The 21677-nt window shown below is 35.8% G+C and overlaps 1 protein-coding gene across 1 annotated transcript in view; it reads right to left on the bottom strand.

Annotated features, from left to right (window-relative positions):
- LOC144440865 (nuclear receptor subfamily 6 group A member 1-like) overlaps positions 1-20129 on the bottom strand; it is a 172829-nt gene extending 152700 nt beyond the window's left edge. The window contains exon 1 of the mRNA XM_078130299.1: positions 19716-20129. Coding sequence (XP_077986425.1) covers positions 19716-19776 — 61 coding nt within the window. The 5' untranslated portion in view covers positions 19777-20129. The remainder of the gene's footprint in view (positions 1-19715) is intronic.
- Between the last annotated feature and the right edge of the window lie 1548 nt (positions 20130-21677).

Genomic DNA, 21677 nt, shown 5'->3' with positions numbered 1-21677 from the left:
AGTGATCAGAAGTATAGTGGATCGGGTCAAAAACCATGAAATATAGTGATCAGAAGTATAGTGGGTTCGGTCAAAAATCATGAAGAATATTGGGTTGGGTCAAAAACCATGAAATATAGTGGGTTGGGTCAAAAACCATGAAATATGGTGATCAGAAGTATAGTATGAAATATAGTGATCAGAAGTATAGTGGGTTCGGTCAAAAATCATGAAGAATATTGGGTTGGGTCAAAAACCATGAAATATAGTGGGTTGGGTCAAAAACCATGAAATATGGTGATCAGAAGTATAGTGGGTCGGGTCAAAAACCATGAAATATAGTGAGTTGGGTCAAAAACCATGAAGTATAGTGAGTTGGGTCAAAAACCATGAAGTATAGTGAGTTGGGTCAAAAACCATGAAGTATAGTGAGTTGGGTCAAAAACCATAAAGTATAGTGAGTTGGGTCAAAAACCATGAAGTATAGTGAGTTGGGTCAAAAACCATGAAGTATAGTGAGTTGGGTCAAAAACCATGAAGTATAGTGAGTTGGGTCAAAAACCATGAAGTATAGTGAGTTGGGTCAAAAACCATGAAGTATAGTGAGTTGGGTCAAAAACCATGAAGTATAGTGGGTTGGGTCAAAAACCATGAAATATAGCGAGTCGGGTCAAAAACCTATACATGTTTATTGTTAGGGGCATGGCACATGCACTCTTCTTTTCATTACGAAGTCAATTTTATAATATCTTTGATAAGAGAAAATTTATCAGAAAATGAAAACAATAAAGATACGTGTAGGCGGTTTAATAATTTTCAGATATAGTTCAGTTATCAGTTATAGGGAAAACACTGTTTTCCAATCTCGTAGTATTTTTTTGTGAAATGTAAAAACGACAAGAAAAAGAAATGGGTAATAACAAACATTTCAAAAACACCCGTGAGGTTTATATAAGTCGAGATTTATTGTTGCCATTAGACTGACATGGTAAGCTCTTCTTAGGATTAAAACCATTTTTCTTTTAAATTTTTAAAGAGTGGGTAGGATATTTTATTAGAGCACAGGGTAGGACATGTTCCATATGGAAAAGTTATTTTACTCTTAAAGGCCCGGGTTTCAATCCCATGTTCTCGCGCGAGTGTTATCTTATCAGTGGAGCCATAATAAGTAATGCATAGGATAATTCGGATACCATAGGATATACACTTTTTCTATAGCTCTGTAAGACATCTATTTTCAGACCTATAAATGTGAACTTGGCCTTAAACAGATTGCGGTCAGAGTCATAACAACATTACTAACTTCTTCCACTGATAAGATAGTACTGAGGCGAAAATCTGGGATCGAATCGTAGTCCTTTAAGTAAACAAGGCATGTTGTATTACATATCAATTGATTACATGTATTACTGTGTTTCAGATTTTAGGACCCGCATTGAAAAGTCACCATATGGTACGATTGGCGAAAGGGCAGTAGGGTAGGGTAGGGTAGGATTTGCCGGAGAGTTATCGTCATGTGGAGTACATTTCTTCATTTTCATAACCCCTCAGCGTAAGTGGACAGTCGTACATGTAAAATCAGATTACAGGAGTACGAAATTCTATTTCAACATGATAGTTATCCGGCAATTTGCTGACGCTAGCTTTCACACGATACCACGCAAAATAATTACTAACAAGCTTTCATGAATGGTACGAGCTCGTAAACCATTCATTGGCGTCTGTTATTTTCAGAGTAGCTTTTTAACAATAGCCTGGCTTTTTACGACATTACTATTGTCTAGGATACTTTTACTAGTACACTGTGTCGTCAACTTTGTCAATAACAAGCACTTTCCCGCCAAAAACAAATTTTGCTAAAAGTTCGTCTTTTCCAGTATCATTTCGGAGAACATTATTGTCCTTGTTTTAAAAACATGACTGTAGTACTTGTTCATGAGTCAATGTCAAAAATCTCGTGAAAAGTAATCTTTTTTGTTCTTCAAAATTTGATGACAAAATGGCTGTTTTTTGTAAGATCACATGACTGATAGAATAGGAGTAAAGTAGTTCCTTATTAATTCAGCAAACTGAATGTAAAATTGGCTTATCGTGGGTTTTGTAGATCACATGAATGTCTTCAACTTTGAACTTTTTGAATATAAACTATGGAACTAAATGCAACTTTAGTGAATATTTATTGGATGAACGTTATGTTGGCACGTTTTATACATATTTTATTGCCAAGCCCATCATCCAAACATTTTGGAAAGACATTGCATGAGAACTCAATAACATTTTACCTCCAGAAATTAATCCCCAGTCTCTCGTCAGGTCTTTTTCCTTAGTTCTGAATAGCATATCCATAAAAAGCATATTTGAATAATTCATACACTCAGACTATTGAGAATTTTGCGATAATCTTCCATATATTAGTACAGACAGTGTTGTAACCACCTTCCTACGTATTTCGTCACGTGATTGTTCCCATTGGAATCTGTTCACGTGACCGATTCTAAACTTTGTATAATCATGCCACTAAGATTTGTTAAATTCTGTTGCCAAATCTCAAGAAGAACGTTTTTCTTCTCTTTTCTTCTTTTTTTTCGTTCTTTTTGTTTTGTTTCTTTTTTGTGTGTTTCTTTTTTTTTAAATTCGGTCTGCTATATCACTTTTGTTGCCGCTTACTTTTGAATGTAATTTACTCAAAGAAATGTACGACGGACCCAAATGGAATTGAAGGGTACAGTTACAATGAATAAAACAAGAAATATTATTTTAAAAAGAATTTAGAAGACAGACACTTTGTGTTCACGCCACTATTTTCGAAATTCCACACGATACAAATATTGAACCAAATGGGGAAAGTGACGGAAAATCTCGATGGGATGTACAATTTTCCGACATAAATTAAACACAAAATAAATTAAATATTAATCAGATTTAAGTCACGGTATCATAACATATCTAACAAATTACCTTCTTTAATGGTAAAAATCGGCCCGATTGTTCGTTATTTTGCTGTAAAGTTTCGTTAACTTAACATTTGGGTTCGTTTAGAATTGTCCGTTGAGGGCTTTACTAAAACCATTACTCAAATTCGTGTATACACCATTAAAATGAACGGTCCGGTCCCTCATTTTATTAAGCTATCTCTCCTGTAAATAATGAAAATGCCCAAACGTTAACCTTGGATGAAAATCGTCTGCTATCATCACCTTACCGCCATATTTAACCTTGACATACATATAAAGGGATGAACTTGTTGATAAATGCCAAGTATTTTTTACTTGGAGTGTTTGTTTTGTCTGGCTTACTCTAACCGCATAGTGATTTAGCACCTTGCCAACAGACGGAGCCATTTTTTGCTATGTGCTATTTTATGATTCCATATACGTTTCTAGGTCGTAGACATAAAAATATGTTATATCATTGATCTGTATAGTAGATGTACCTATGATCTATCAGTTGGTGACCTTTTGACCCAGACAGCATATCAAGTCTTTTATTTACATACTCTTATTTGCATTGTGTAAATAGGAGTAAGTGTCGTTGCCTTGAATCTGACGTACAATCGCAAGGTACCATCGAGCCACCATACCGGCCCACATGCTGGCCCACTGGTATATATTTATATACAAAGATAAAACCAAGCTGACTGAAATTTCCGACCTTATCTTACCTTGCCCTTCAGCAAATCAGGATAGATGGAATACAATCCAAATCAAGTTCATGGTTACATTTCTGTACAAGTGTTTTTTAGTCAAGTCAAGCACTAAAACAATGATGAAATAACCGATTTATCGATTAATTTATCAATTAAGGCGCCCAGATAATAGGTCAATGGACTAATTAATCAATCAATCAATCAATCAATCAATCAATCAATCAAATGGCCAGACATTCATAAAAATAAACATACCGCCAACGAACACAAGGAGCAGTGCTCAGATAAAGAAATTAAAGCTATTAGTGAATTATTGATTTATGTATAAATAAATGAATAGATGGAAATGAATTTATAATTAGCTACTTCTGGAAGTTTGTCAATCATGTATTTAATTTACAGATATTATAGCGAGTAGTTTTATTATATAACCAACCATTAAAAAAAAAACCAAAAAACAAACAAACAAATAAATAAATAAACCAAACGTTTGGTCAACCAATCAATTAACCAGTCAATTAATCCATGGAGTATTATAATTCTACCAAAATGCTACATAAGGAAATGGTCACTGAAAGGAGACGGTGCAGCAAGTTAGAACGGTTTTGAGCTGAAAAATTAGTCTATGGTCCTAGATCTGTCAACAGGGGAATGCTTGCGTTTATTCATGTGCCAGACCATCCTAATGAGTCGATGTGCACATGAGAAGGCACGATCATCATTTCATTCAAGATGGCGATGTCGGACATGAAGTAGTCGTTTGTCATTAGATAAAGCTGGTGGCTGTCGAATTCAAGTGGAGCGAACCAACTGTAGATCACAGCGCAAGGCCATGGAGTGCTTCATATGTGATTGATTATAGTACTTTGTACCCTAGGCATTATGATGAATGATGTATGAAGTCTTTTTCAAAATTTGAACAATACTAGTTTCAAAGTAAATACTCAAATGGGAACAGTCATTTAGCGATGCGATTTTCTCTTTACTTTCCATTTTTCCCTTCTAAGTTCAGTTTGAATCGTCATTTTGTCTGTCTGTCTGTCTGTCTGTCTGTCTGTCTGTCTGTCTGTCTGTATGCATGCATGCATGCATGCATGTATGCATGCATGCATGTATGCATGCATGTATGTATGTATGTATGTATGTATGTATGTATGTATGTATGTATGTATGTATGTATGTATGTATGTATGCGTACATGTGTGCGTATGTGTCACATTTATACTTTGCGGGCTAGATCCACCATATATGTTTATTTGATCATATATGCATAATCATTATTTAATTAGCATATTGAAGACTTTGACAGCCAACTCAATTCCAACCGAATCATCGTTCATCGTAGTCTATTACCATTTGAAGAAAGTTATATATTCGCAATTCATTTCATTACGTCATAATTATTTGGTTGCCATACCTACTGTAAGTATGCTTGAATTCACATGATAATGAGCCTTACAAACCAACTAATACTTCAAAACCCATTCATCATGATAACAAAGCAGAATAGATGACTCCCACAATATGTACATACCTAATTAGATCATTTGCATATTATAAATATAACCGTCGACGTAGTTTGCATATATAAATTTGCTATTTAAATTCGTCTTCATAGACTACGTCGTTAATGTTCAAACAAACGTGATCTTCAACATGCAAGGAATGACAGTCTTGCAACTTGCTGAGGAGTTCGTGTTTCCGGTCTATCATCATCACACTCATTATGTCGTCACTAGACATTTGAACTTTGACCTAATTCATTATATGACTTCATAGAGTCGCTGTCTGTATTAAAGGATGTGGCAAAGTGGTTGACAAGGTCGTAACTGCTTGCCTCGCCTATTTTACTTTTTTTTGTAAACGTCCTCGTCTCTTTAATTCCATTTCAATAATTATATGGAAAGAGGCTTTTGTGAACGACGAAGGCAACTTTTGGAGACGAAAAACTCCCATCATGACACACTGGAAACTTATGTTTACATAAAGGAGATGGGTCCTGACTCCAAACCCTGACAGTTATTAATAACAACAAAATGTAAGGGACAAAAATGAAAACCCTAAATTCTTTTACTTTGAGGGTGGAGAGGGGGGGGGTTGAGCCATTTTAGTTCTCATCCTACTTTTAGTGGGGATCTGTTTTATACCCCTAAATACAAATATTCCTATAAAAAATTCGTCAAATTGAGAAATGGAAGAATTTCCGCTATAGTAAATGTATGGCACTAAAATAAAGCGTCAGCAAAAGAACTTTTTCCCTTACTACATACTGGCTTATATTCATAGCGCAACGTACTGCTACGTATTTATTGTGTTGTCTGAAACAATTTTCAATTTTGGCCAATTTAGTTAGAGGGGGAGGTATGGGGTGGGTCTGAGGCCTAACTAGAAGAGTTTCGTTTTTCATCCAACATTGAACTGTTGATCTCGGCCCTTGGCGGTAACAAAACAATGGTTACATGAAAAAAAATATAGTTGCACACGATATATAATAATAATAATTATATAAATATAACTGTTTGTTTAAGTGACAGGACATCATAACAACTCGATGTCGCTGACAATCTATTGCTTCACTAGTTGCATGCATCGCGAGTTACTCGGTATGTAAATGTCGACGAACTGATTATAACATCTCTCGTGGAATGTACAGTCACGTTGAGCATATAAATATAGCTATAACCTGGTTCTAATCACGCGTATTTGGTAAACCAATATTTCTTTAATGTTATAGTACAACTGAAACTTGAGATAGTGTACACTTTGAATGAATCTAAATTGAGATTGCTTTACTAGTTTAAGTTGATTTGGGTATGGTTTAGACACTTCCCCCACACAAAAGACCAAGTGGTTGGGATGCTGGTGTATTACATTTGCGGTCAAACCCATTTGGCGTTTGGCGGACTAAACTGTCGTTACTCAGTCATTCAAAAAAAGACGTACACCCACGTTATCTAAGTTACTAATTGAATTATTCAAAGATAAGAAGACGTTTTACAGAACAAAGCCTAAATAAAAAAGAATGAGAGTGATTTTTTTTTTCAATTTGGTGACTTCAAAGACTTGTTGCCGGCTTTAATTTGAGATGTTGCCGACTCAAATGGCATATCACCTCCACTTTACGTATATGTAAAAATGCCGTAAACATTTTGTGGTAAAGTAGACCATTTAGAACTGCTGATATAATGTAGTATATGCTTTTTGACTAGTGTATATTAATCGCTTCATTCGGTACCACAAATAATTCAACATCTGTGAACACTCTCAGGTTCTTAGACGTTCCATTGTAGTTGTGGTCTATGAAAATTTGAAAAAGCCATTTTTTTTAGTTATTTCATTTCTTCACATGCAAGTTTCAAAATTCTTTTCAAAATAAGAATAAGTTCAGATTTTCTTTGCCCGAGTCCGATTATACACGTGTCACCCAAAAATAAACATATAAACTCTGATTCGGAGAGAATGAACTATAAAGTACTTATGAGTTTCGTTTTAATATTATGTGATAAAACGAACTATGGTATTTTTCTTTCTTTCTTTCTTTCTCTCTTGCTGTCTGTCTGTCTGTCTGTCTTTCTTCTGTTTGTTTGTTTGTTTATTTACTGGTTTGTTTGTTTGTTTGTTAGGTTTAAAGAGTGTTGACATATTTACATAGCCATCGTGGATCCTATGATTTTCATGTAAGTGTCCAATTTTTCGCAAAATCAAACTCATTTACGTTTTGCATTTCCATAGCAACGCAAAAAAAAATTATACGACAAAATCCATTGTATTTTACGATCGGGACGATTTTCAGAAAGTACTGCCAAATTAGAAAGATTATTATAGACTGAGTTTCAATTGAGTGGCACGGTGTTTTTTTTTCACATCTCACACACACACACACACACACCGGTTTTTGTTATGAATAACCCAAACAATATACAGATACTGATAACGTGCACGTGCACACACATGAAATGTTACATTTTACCTCACTGTGAACTTAAATAAACAGTTTTATGTTTGAATTTTCCATGTTTCAATGTGACAGTGATGTTGATTTGTGTTCACAATGAGATACAATGTATCATTTTATGTGCTTGTGTGTTGTCAGTGAATGAATTTTGTTTTATCTAATTTGTTACAAAAAGGCCGTGTGAGACTTGTAAAACATCGCGCTGTTTGATTGAAACTCTATAGTCACTCTGGTTTGGTAGTAGGCTACGTAATAGTTCTAACCGTGATTGTTGGTTGAACATGTAATGGATTGATGGTTGGATGAAAATTTATATATTCCAGAACACTACAGGTTACTAGTGTCAATCGTTAAGACCATGATTCTCAAATAGAAAAATCATAAGGAAAAGTTTCTCTGTCATTTTTCTTGTCACATTTCTTCGTTATAGTTTTAAACACACAATCTGTAAAGAGCATCCAGTCATCTATCAATAAACATTCGAACTGGGAAAATACTTACCGAAGTGGTTGTGTAGCTAGACAACGTACTATAGCAAAATGTAATGCACTCATGTCATGTAATAAAGAATTTTGTAATAATCAACTTGGCAATTTTTGTGTACAAATCTTTTAAATTAAGAAAGGAAGGCATTTATTTATTTAGTTTTATTCATGTATGTATAATGTTTTAACTTTTCTCTCTGTGTGCTGTAAACCATTATATTTCTTTTGTTCGTTTTTTGTAAATGTGAGATTTGCGCCGGTGGCCTTTAAGTGCAATAAATATATATAAAAAAGAAAAAAAAAAGATATATAAATATATACATATAAGATTCGAACTGGTCTACAAAATTTAACCTGAACTGGTCTATCACCTCAAGATCGATCAATTCTTCTTTAAATTTGTGCAGAGCTAATACATACATTCACGTTTTCAGGCGTGAAATAAGAGCTATGTTGTATTGTCACTTAGGAGTGACCAGTACAAGTGACGAAAGCTATAGATAGATTTGTTTAATAGACTTCTTTGTATTAAGTAAGGTGTATTCTCTAACTTTTAGTTGGTTTCTGTGAATAGTATAGACTAAAGACTCCAACAAACATGGGATTGACATCATTGTCATGCCGAAATTAATGAAACAAGTTTTCCTCTCTGTGAATAAAGACGTTCGTCGTCCTCTCAACAGACACCAGTTACTCTCTGAATAGAGGGAAACATCTGCATAGTACGGTTTTACCTTACACCTCTTGTGATCTCACCAGACACGTTGTTGAATCCAAATAACAACAGTTTCTCGATTTTAAGAAAGTTTTATTCATAAATGGTGGTTCATTGATCGCATACATTTTCCTATCACCGAAATAACACCCGTTGCTTCCTGATATTAAGAATCACACCCTTTAGAAACCCTACACATTTTCCACCATTCTACTAGTCTGACGTGTCTGAGTGTCCTTTTCTGCTTTAATACTAAAAGTACAGCTGCTGCACTTTGGGTGATACGTAGTGGCCATAGGCAAGTTTTCATTCGTTCGGTTTAAGCTTATTTGTATACACTTTCCGAAGAGAAGGGTTTCAAATATCAGTGATCAACTTTGAATTCTGGGGACAATATGATCGTATTTAACAAAACTAGCTGGTGTTTCACACCACTGCGATGCCGACAAGCTTTTCTAAGCTGAACGTATTATGCTCATATTTCAAATGGCTAAAAGATAATAGCTTTAACATTAGTTTTCCTTATATATTATAAAATAATCATTAGTTTTATGAGAAGATAACAAACTCGTGTACCACTTTCTATAAGAAGGTACGTATACTATATTCCATGACTTCATATTTTGAAGAAAAAATTACACCACGCTAACAATTTGTTAATTTCAATGTTTTCCGTTCAATGAAATACCATGTGTATCATAATAAAAAATATTTTATTACACAGGCCATACACCCCTTAGATTGATATTTGTAAAGACTTTCCAGGAAATTTGTGCTTTGGAAGATATTTGTTAACACGAACGCCAGGGTTTTAGTTTATCCCATCGTGTGTGTCACTGACGCCATTGCTATTTCATTTTTATAGTACCCTTTGTTTTGTTATGTCGTTGACGCTTAGTTTTTGTCTTGTTATCTCTGAAAAACCGTCAACAAACGATAAAAAATGTGAAATTTCATAATATTCGGACGTTTAAATAAAGGAAAGGTCGTTTAGAGGTTAAACACAGTCTCTCCTTCACATTTATAGTTTTGATATTGTCGCTGATAAAAATATCATGTATGCTAATTCTGTGCTGTCTGAGGTGACCATAGGTCTCTGTATGAAAGCCATTGCAGAGGCTTATGCTGTTACGTGGGGGTCATCGGAGGTCATTGCTTGGTTGTTTACGTCTGCGGCAGCAGCTGACACGATCAACGCCATGATATGCAAATTAGTCACCACCTCATGATAGAACTGAGAAGACTTTACTACGCAACAAATGTAAATTTCAGACACGTATCCAACTTTTAACACAAGAACAAATAACGTTGCAGTGGTAGATGTTTATTGGAATAATACATCAACGTTTTACAGACAACACATAGTTTTTTCGTCCCCTGTTAAAAGTTCTGGTTTCAGCGGAGGTAGTCCCTGTCCGTGAACTAAATAATTGTAATACCAATAGGAATAAAAAAACTGTTTTACTACTTTTGTTAGTTTCTTGCAAACAAGTTTATAGGGGTGAATATACGATTGGAATCATGGGCACGTGTCAGAAAAGCGTCTTTCTGGTCAAAGTATGCGGGCCTTGTCTCACATTTAAAAAGGCTGGGTTATTGTCACAATTGAGGTCACGCCAAATATATCAGACACCGGGACCAGACATGGCCAATGGGAGAAAAGATGGCTGCTCATATGGTGTGAATCGAAGCTCATGGTCATGGAACGACATTCCATGAGGAGATTTTGAAACACCATAGAGAAGAGGAAGTGGTGCAAATTCGACATATTTTCTTCGATAAAATTTTACAGTACGACTAAATTTTCACTTGTTGACGAAAAGTGGGGAGATTGTTACGCTTGACAAAAGTCGTCAGACGCATGTACAAAATATACGCTGTGATCGTGACCACCATACCATATCAGTCGAGTCGTTGTTGCTTGCAACCTGACAGACCCTCACATTGTTGCAGCCATCTTTAAAGCAATAACGTGCTCACATTACAAACGAATTTATGCTTACACGGTAGTTATGCTAAAATTTTATTTCCCTTTTGTGCAGGCTAGAGGTTACGTCATTCAATCTTATTTTATTTAATTTCGACTGCTTTGAAGAATTTTAAACTTGTCTCAATGGTGCAATTACTGCACTCATTTTGCAATTGTAGATGACAATGAAATCTGGGTTTAGGAGCACTGGACTCTATTAAAATGCTGGATATAAATCATGATAGAATATCTTCTCTTTGCTTTGCAGACATATTTTTGAAATCTGACTAAAGTAGACCTAATTTATTCAAATTCGTTATTTTTATCAAAAAGAGAAAGTCGTCAAAAAGACGCAGACGACATCCAAACTTTGCGCGCGAAGCACATATCTATTTGGTATTGGGTGTCAATTGAAGGCAAGTACAAAAATGACGTTGGTGTAAAAATATATGCAATCATATTGATGTCACGCTGTCAAGTCACAGATCATGTCACGCTGTCATGTCACAGATAATGTTGTCACAAGTTTACTCATCAATAGTGTTACACGTTCATAGTCAAATATGTGTCTTTGGCAACCATTTTTATATCAATTTCAATAGAAAGAAGACATGTAAACTTTTATCGTGTCACTATCTCTATAATAAACGATTAAATTGGACTTCATTTTTGACCGTCGACTATTGATGTGAAGGGATGAAATCACATACTTTGGTTTGTTTTTGCTAAACAAAAAAATGCATTTTGTTCAAACCTGTAGATTTACTAGTTGCAGTGCAACTTACAAAACCCCCCGTACAAGTTCTGTAAGTGAATTATATCGACTTCAAATCCATTACCATTGTGGCTCTGAATTTCATTGCAAAAACGACAACAACAACAATAATGGCAACTACTACAACAACAACAACAACAACAGCAACAACAACAACAACAGCAACGACAACGACGACGACGACAGCCACCACCACTACAACCACAACCACAACCAAATTTGGCAAGTAAAATTGGACATTGCTATTTTGTAGCTTTTTAAAAATGAAATATTTATGAAACGAGTTATGTATTTTCTCTAGTCGGTTCCCAATTTCAACATAAACCTTATGTCTTACAAGAAAATGCTTGACATTAAAACTACCATATTGTATTCGTTCCCAGGTACCAGTAATTCACAACAAAGCTTTGGAACATAAATGTTGTACTTGAAATTCGGGGGGGGGGGGATTAACAGAGATTGAGTAACTTGTGCACGAATATGGTCATGTGTATTCAAGCAATATAGGGAATGTCTTCGTCTCTAGTCCAAAGTGGTGACTACATACATCAGCAGCTTGAGAAAAATGATATATTTGCTGTTGATTCAACCCCCAAGTCGTTATATTTGGCACAGAAAGAGCAGGGTATAGATTTATTGGGCAAATAACGCCTAAAACCTTTAAAAAAATCAGTTCTCAGTCAAAAAAACACTGCCCTCAGTTTCAAAGTCACTGTGACGCTTCCCGACTCCAACGTATTTCGGGAAACAAAATATATTGAATAATGCAGTCAAAATGACAAAAAGAAACATGGGCGATCCTGTCACAAGAAATATGAATATGCAGTGTTCATCTAATACTATTCAATGTGGTTGCATTATGTGATTTTGAGTTTATACTTGACCAAGACTCAAGTTAAATGGTCATTGTCAACATTTCGTCATTGATGACGATATTTTCAGTTAGGGTGAGGTTGTTCCTACCGTCTGTATTGGCCTAAAAATATCAACTCTCCCTTCTTGAAGGCGTAATGGAAACCTCTCAAGACGATTACTAAGTAGAGTAAACAAGCATTTACATCTTTCTTTTTGTTTTTCTTTAGCCAAAATTGGTTCTGTATGCATGTTCGAAATCTGGGTCTAGAGTTTGTTAATACAAATCCTTTGCAATATTCTGAAAACATTCGACATTCTGAAGTACTTTAACAGACCCAAAATCTTTTTCTCCATGAATCAGTCATAGTTTATCTAAACTGTTGGATCTACTAGACAGTCTGAGAGTTGTCTCCACCTGTAGTTATTGACTACCATCGTACTTTCAATGGTTTGCTACCATGTATGTAGCTAAACCCACTGACTACTTTTTTCTACACAAAGTAGTAGTTCTTTTCTGCAACTTGTACAAACCCTTTGTATTTTCAATCATCCAAGGAACCCTTAGTCAGCGATTTATGTCAGAATTTTGGCAATTAGTGACAAGATTTTATCAAGTTTTGGACCAAAAATTCCTTAATATATTTCAGATTCATTTTGTAATGGTAGCCAGGATGTACATAGCAATAGACTGCTACCCAGCTGTCGAGGTTTGGGTAGTTTTATCCACTTCAATTACAACCACCCACCCACCCATCTGGAATGTCAAATGATGAAGAGCTTTAGACTTTTTTTTCACTTTTATGGAGATATTTTTCTCTAACAGCTGCTACGTTTTTCGAGGTCTGTTAAAAAATGTGTGTTTATATTCATTTAGTGTATCACTTTGTTGTAAACATTTTATGTGGCTGTATACATTGTACAATAAATATGGTGAAAAAAGTCTAACCCTTTGAATGAAAATCGATTCACTGGGTTATAATTTTAAAATAGGGTGGGAGGAGGAGTATAACTCTCCCGTCAATTGCTTGGTCTATATGTTGTGCAATTAGAAAAATAAACAATTCGTAAAAGTACATGCAGTTTTCAGTGGCCTTTGTGCCATCCACCTGTAACTGAAGAGAAAAAGGCAACCGATAAGCCCTAAGAGAGCGGTGTCTTCTTTATCAGGCTTTGGCGGGAACTCATGAACTAAACTACCGAAACTACAATGAAAGTACAGTCTTACTCGTCCGGGGGTTACCAAACCAAAAAAAAAAAAAAGTCGAAACGCCATAAACCGCTAAAATGGTAAATGGTATAGACTGAATTACGTTCGGGAGGAAAAAAAACTGAGAACACCCGAAAAAGAACACCGACTCGACACAAGTTGTTCAGCACTGAAATGCAAAACTTAATTAACTGATATCTGGGCGGGTTAGATTGTCGACAGTCTATGGGCTGGTAGCCACATTTAGAAAACATAACAGATTGTTTCAATATCAAGAAATCGGCATTAACTTTCAAGTATTTAGTATCACATTTGAGTATGGTAATATTAAAGATTAATACAAAATTGGGGGAACATTTGATCAAATTCAAAGTACTATGTTCATTACACATACACAGAATGTTTTGATAGCAGTGGTTTTATTTAAAGGTAGCGTGGTTTTCTACCACCGCTGTTAGGAAACTTCCACATATACGACTGTATTGAACATGATTAGAAAAAGCGAGTTTAAATGAATAACTAGTAATTCACCATCCTTGTCACTTCAAGGCGGGGGATCTACAGTATAAGTTTACAACTATCGGTGTTGTTATTTCGATTGATTATAACGTTCGAAAATGTGGCCGATGGTATCATGGAACCATACATCGTATTTGGAAAGAGAGCTAAGACAAATTAGGAAAAGACGTAAGTTGTAGACGTATTTGTTTCTGCGACAGAAGCGGTATAAAATAATCATAATTATTTTGTGAACTTGGTGGAATTATTGCGACTATGCTGCAAGAGTTCACGAACTTTTGTTTGGCATTAGGAACTCTCACTACGTTTGTTTTTGAGCATTGCAGACTGTATTATCAGACACAAAATTGTGGTTGGTGAAAGACAAGTTTGTATAAAATCTACTTGCGTTTCCAGGACATCTTGCTAGAGTTGTATACCTCGACTACGACAAAATAATTATGTTGGTAGTTACCAACATTCTGTCTGTTTCTGGTTTGTCATATTCAGGGTATAACAAGTGTACCTCAAAACAAACATTGGTTGAATTGACTACAATCCCTGTAGGCTTCGACCTGGATATTCAATCATTCGGTATGGTATATTAACTTAAAAAGTTTTCATTCAAAATGTACCTTTCTTTTTCTCAAAAGGTAAGCATTGAATTATTGGTCCGCCAATGTTTTGATTCATAATATCGTGATTTTCAACTTATAAAAACCCAGACATCTTTATAAGCAGATTATCATTCAATCAACCTCCTTTCTGCATTTTAACAACTTTAGAATTGCTACTTATATCCGATTCTCGGATTATCGTATATTCGGTAGCATTTGTTATGTTTCTATAAAAACCAACAGCGATCTTTTCCTCAACCGGTCTCACTTAACCCAGTAACAGATAACAGTTGTGGTACTCATGACCCATCCAAATACAATTGATAAGCTTTCAAACATTTCTTTGGAGTGTCTAGGATTTTATTTTATTCTTCCTTGTGTAATTTGACTCTATAATAGCAGTCGACTCTAATTATGTGATTAACTTATTTAACAAACACATTCTATTGTTTTACTTTTCAAAACTTTAGTTTTCCAGCTTTCTGTCTTAGATGACTTAACAGTAAATATATAAGCGCACGATTAGTCGTGTATATCATGTTGATCGTCTCCAAAGGCCAGTCAGATTGTGAGTTGTTTCTGTCCAAATTTATGTGATATATGGGGAAGACTAAACTGTCTGACCCTTGCCACCTTTAACCAATTTTTCTAAAATAAAAAGGCACTTGTTTTGGTTTTCAGAATGATTTGATGAAGAATTTCCACACTGAGAGTACGACATTTTGAAATAGTGAATCTAACCAATATAAAGTCGTGTACCATTCTATACCTGTTACTCCAATGACTTGGTAACTTAATCAAGTAGTATTCATTATGAGAATAAGTGTTCAAATATTGGCACAATTTTTTTTTTATTTCCAACGTGTAATTCACTTAGGTAATTTCTGTGTACACAGATGTAAAGAAGTGCCGATCAAATCGGTTTTGTTTTATAATCGATACTGTATGCCAACCATGTTATTGTATCTGAGTAACAGTCTTCCGCTCGACATCACTGGTGTACAAGACATTGGAAGCAGATACTCAATTATTACAGTTGATCGCAAACTTAAAATATGCTCACCTTTGATAACTTATATATCTGACAATCAAGCTGAATATCACAGAGTTAGTTACGTGATCAAATACGTTAATAATCCATAACTGCTAGGAAAAGTAGTTCAAATCCTACAGAATTGACACTAACTTTTGAAGTCGACGCCATTTTGTTTTCTGTCTGTGTGGCGCATTGTGATCGGTAATTCAATTAATTTCTGCCCTGCGAAGAAAGTAACCGTTCGATTCTAAGTATTATTTCAACATAAACTTCTTTTCGCATGCATTGTTCATTTTCTCTTTCTTAATAACCGGCATCACGTCCGGCGCAAACGACTAATTCCATTACAATTGATGCCTGCAAGAGGAAAGATTTCAACTCAGTCTGTTTATCCCCTAGGTTCGAGCTTTTTCCTCAGACTTTTCTACAAAAAGCAAAGGTCATGACACCTACCACAATGGTAAGAAAATCCACGCCAGACTGTAAAACGTGTACTACAGTCTAAAATAGCGGGACAACACTCTAAATCCCTGGGATGAGCTGCAAAAACAACTACCGTCAATGTTCCCGCTTAAAACTATGGAACCTGGTACCTACCATTCATAGGCAGCGACCCCATTTCAAGCGTAAGGGAAGGACGTTTTTGTTTCTTAATTACAACACTTTCTGTCACAAGTTACGTGACTAATACGTCAAACGCATGAGGTAAAATGTTAACACTTGATCATTGTAAGACTTACTAATTTTGTTTACGATCTCTAAACCTAAAATTATTTAATTTTTCAGACATGATTTCTCTCTCATTACAAGAGTACTGGAAACTGCAATAACAACAACCACAACTTTGAGAGCTATTCTTAATGAAACGTGCTATTTATAGAAACAGTAGTCTGACGTCTTTATTTTTCATAATGTATACTTTTAATAAACCATTAACATCTTTGTTCTATTTTAGTGTAGTGTGGCAGACGACTTCAACGAACTCGCCAGACATTCCCGCCAAAAGTAGAGTGGGAAAAGTGTCCAATATTAACGTCCATGACTTTGACCCACTGACACTCCATTTCCACTAAAAATTTTGGTTCAGTCCACATCACTCAGCTAAATTTTATTTGTAATACATTAAAAGGTGTTATTATTTATCAAATAATCTCTGGACTATCAAGCTGAACAGAAAGTAGCATACTACACCAACCCACGTTCATGTTCATTTTCATGGACGTCACCATACGTTGACTCTTTGATGTGCACCGTGGTAGAAGGATCGTAAGTCGAAATACCTCCACAAGTTAACCAAATTTTTATTCTTTTGTTGACAACATTACAAGGTATTACTTTTGCTAAATTTGTGTTTGTATGTTTTTTGTTGGATTAACAAACAAAACGCCACCAAGTTAACCAATATAGCGCGGTGTTCAAGTAACCGCCTTGTTTTGCTGTGACTTCTAATCATGTACTATAGGTGTGATCGCTATACTAACCACACACAGTAACGGTGCTGCGGAGGCGTTTCTAAAATGAAATTAGCAGACAAATTTAGACGACATAAAAAAGAACAAAAGATAAACTAAACAATCTATTTGAGTCGTTAGAGAGCTATTGAAAGAAGAGATAGGTACAACACAACGTATGCAGATTTTGAGATATGGCGGAAGAGCTGTTTTTGGCCCAGCTCTCACAAAACTCGGTGATCACAACAGATCACGGAGCATGCGTTTTCTGTTGGGGAGAAATCCACTCTCAACTGAATGACGTATCGTCTACAGTTCAGCCCAAAAGAAAAGGTACACATATCTTTCTTAAAATTAAAAAAAAAGGGGGAAAAAAAGATATATGTTTTCAGTAAAGAAATATGACTGCAATACAGTGCACAGTATTCCCTAACAAATAGGTATTTTCAACGTAGCGGAGTATGTCGATGTTGGTTGGGTGAGACGGACACAACAAACTGTTAGGTTGAATATAAAACAACACTTATTCCCACAAAGACGGTTATTTTTCTAGAATTTATGACTGTAAAAATCTCCACGGAGGAATGTATATGTATTATCTCTTTAACGACATCTGCATGTATGTCACCTACTAACCGTACTAGACCCATGCACGTGGCTAAAAAAATGACGATAACCTGCCGTCCATACTCTGCGAAGCTCTGGCGAAATATAAGACCATTCCGGTAGCAGATAAGTTGTAACTGTACATTGATAAGGTTTTGATAAATTGTTTTACGCAGAATTGCACACCAAAATCACCTTCTCGTACTCAAATACAGTGTCGAGTTCGAGCGTTTTTGGAGAACTCATCGTAAAAATAAATATCGAATCAAGAAGCCCGTTATCAAGTTCACGATCATACCGTTATGGTAAATCTCCAGCATTGGCCTAAATATAACCACAATAATATTATTAATATTTATAATTCCTGGATTATTTCGACACTTTCGGATATCTAGTATTTTCCATGGTGATGTGGTACATTATATTTGTCAGCGTTAAAACCTATACTGTAGAGTTGTTATGGACTCCGCTATTCAAAACGCCGTCGGTGACAGACTATTCAAGTCTCCATACGAATTGTCATGCATAGCATGCATGCAACAAAATTCTGCTTCCCCAAAACCCTTATTCAATACTTGCATTGTTTTGCAAGCAAGAAATTGGAATTTTCCCCTCCAAAAAAATAACAACGATAAATAGAGTTATCATATACGGCTACTTGGCATGCTGTGTCTGTCAACTTATAATACAAACAACTCATGTCTATCGTGTGATTTGTTCATATGATGTATATTTTCTGAATTCTATGATCGCATGTCCGGGACAAAGTGCTAAGTGTTTGTTGTCTTGTAATGTTTTAAAACTACTACACTTCATCTATGATCTACTGTGATATAACGGCCTAAATAAACAACTGAGTGACAGATTTATGTTGGTCGTTTTGTTTTTGTTTAACCGAACAAAATCGAACATTCAATATATGAAACTGTAACATAAATGTACAATTCTTTGCTCCCCTCGTTGAAATTGGTATAAATACCTTTGTTGGTATATGGAAGGAATAAAACGATACTATTTTTGTTGTTTTTGATCTTGTTGGTGTGTTGCTAGAAATCGTATAACATGGTTGTTGTATTTCTTTACCTGCCGTGTAATGCCCAGACTGGTAGTTCAGTTGATACCGTTGTCGAGACGGGGTGGCACCCAAATACGTCGTCGGGTTCTGCCAGCTCCAATAGTTCACGCCTGTACACTCAGTGCCCTTTACATTATGAAAAGCCATGTTGAGTCAAATTTCAGTCGTTCGAAAACTCACAGGGTATAAATTTTATATCAAGACGAGAATCTGTTGCTCGTGTATTTGCAGGTAAAACTTCCACCAGTAATTATAGGGCCTGTCGATTCTGTCATTTTAAAGTGTCTGGCAAAAAACGCGTAGATAGAGAGCACATTGAGCCTGGGGCCCAACCTTTAAGCTTTGACGCATCTGTTTGTGTTTCGTGTAACATCCCTATGCTTGATTTAACGGATAAAACATGGAGCTTTCGTACATGAGATAAAAAAAACTGCAACTATTCTAGAGGTTTAAAAAAACTATGCTCAAACGAACTCTCGTGGTAACGTTTTTTTGTCTGTCTGTACGTGCTAGGCACGTACAGACAGTATCGTCGGTATAATAGTACTACAACGAAGCGTGTAGACTGCTTGCATGGTTTACCTACTAACCATGCATACGCGTGGTCGTATTTCACAGACCCTGTCTACATATATACCCATATGTATTTTTACACATAGTATAGCACAATGAATTCAAATTTTGCATTTAAAATCTTGTCCGCCCGGGCTAGTCCATAGCATTGCCTCGCTTTACAACAGTTTAATGTATCTGTGTCTACAGTTGTATCTAAACTACAAAGCAGGGAGTCTGCACACACTAGCAGAGGCGGTCCTTCGAGCTCCCAAGATCAATGTTAAAGCTTACCGGCCCTTGCGCCTGCAAACGAAACACCGGGCTGCCCAATCTGGAAGGGAAAGTGTTCCATAACGATATACTAAGCCACCTTGGTGGAAAAAAGCCTTCCTCCAATTGCAGCAACCTTGCGGCTTCTCACGTACATATGCAGACGTATGACAATATATCAAGTGTAGTAACTGGGTTAACTAAGGACGCCGGTAAATACCGCGTAACATTGAACTATGCTATAAATAGGACCAAATGACATTTAATGCACATGCCTCCCTAGCTTCGCGGTAACTCATACATCGTCCAACGTCGCTTGCCCACCCCAACGCACGCCTGTGACTTTCCAGATCCACCAGACATGGTTGTAGTACTGTATTAAGAGGACTAATCGTAGCAACAACACTCTGTACGAGTAAGCTGCCGACTTGGTGTTAGATACGACGACTCTTCAGATTCAAGAGAAGAGAAACACGTGGTGGAAGAAAAGAATATGGAAAATAAGAACCCAGGTATACGTACATATAGGGTGTTTGGTGACCTGACCCACAAATTCGCTTTCTCAAAGTCTGATGGATTCGCAGGATCGAATTTCCTTCGTAGCACCTGTGCAAAATATTCACTGATTTTGGATACATCGGGAGATATGAAAGACCTAAGGCGTAAAGAACGTTTCTCGTCGTTTGCCTAAAAGCAGAAAACAAGTAAAATGAATTCCACAATCTGTGCTGTTTTTGCCCCCCGAAGGATGGCACTTATGTAGGAGAACTTGCTGAATTGAACACTTGGCTAATTTAGGCCAGACTTTTATGATATATTTGTTTTCGCGTCTATTTTTTTGATATTCCAGGCTCCTTCTTTCCATCCTAAGATTATAAGATACATACAAGATCAAAATGCCACACAATGTTCTAATCAAGAACATTTCCTGATAACTCCAATTATATGTGTATTTATGTTTGTTCTGAGTGTTGTGTTATATTTTTGAGAGAAAAAAAATGTATTCAAGAAATTTATTTTATTATTGATCTTTTTTGTTTATGGCTCGTATAGAATAAAGGTTCTAGGTAGTTTTCACAATTTAAGCAGGTCTCAGCAATTTTGTAAAAAAAAATATTTTAACACCCGCCACCCCACACCTAGTTTTTTTTACTTCCAATTTCTGTCTAGCTATTTTTAAATAGAATACTTGAAGTCATTCGATGCTATACCAAAGACAGTATACATTTGGAAGGCGGGAATTCCTGTGTTTCTACTTGAACAATTTGGCGGGAAAGTATTAAATTGACGGGGACAATTTGAGGCGTCTAAGGTGATATCAGGGGTTGGACATCGAGTGTGATGTCAGCAAATCATCAGAAGAGTCCCCACCCTTTCATGAAAATTGAAATAATCTCTGTTTTGACTATATTTCTTTTCAGATCTGACATTAAATTGTAACTCTACAATGGCGCCAGATGAGATCTACTAACGACTGTAAAGTGTCGAGTGGTGACCGTGTCGACGTTCTTTTTTCACAATTTTATCTCTAAAGGCGAGCTTCTAAGCTATATCTTGGTAGTAAAAACCCGCAATCCATCGTCCTTCTGGAGTCTTCAGGCTGTCAAATTTAAATGACATGTAAGAAAGCCAAGCTACTAGACAGATAAATTATATTTGTACTTCCAGGGTTCAACCAAGAGTTCAAGTCATTCAACCGTCACAGCTTCTTACGCGCATGCTCCGTAATAAAGTTTCAAGTGAATGAAACATACATAAATTGTTGTTATGTTTGAATCAATCAACACTTCTATTTACCTTTCAATCATAAATGAACAATACAACTATCTTCACAAACATTTTCGTTTTCATTTTATTTTATTTTTAATTTGTTTATACAACGTGATTGCTAAGTATCATCTAAACACAAAAATACAAATGTAAATAACAACACTCTTAAAACAAACAAGCTTAATTTTTTTAAAGATTATCGCACATTTCAAA

The sequence above is a fragment of the Glandiceps talaboti genome, chromosome 10 (genome assembly GCF_964340395.1).
Source record: "Glandiceps talaboti chromosome 10, keGlaTala1.1, whole genome shotgun sequence".
In the NCBI taxonomy this organism is placed as follows: domain Eukaryota; kingdom Metazoa; phylum Hemichordata; class Enteropneusta; family Spengelidae; genus Glandiceps; species Glandiceps talaboti.
Note: the sequence above shows the minus strand (reverse complement) of the source record. Positions and strands in the feature narration are given on the sequence as shown.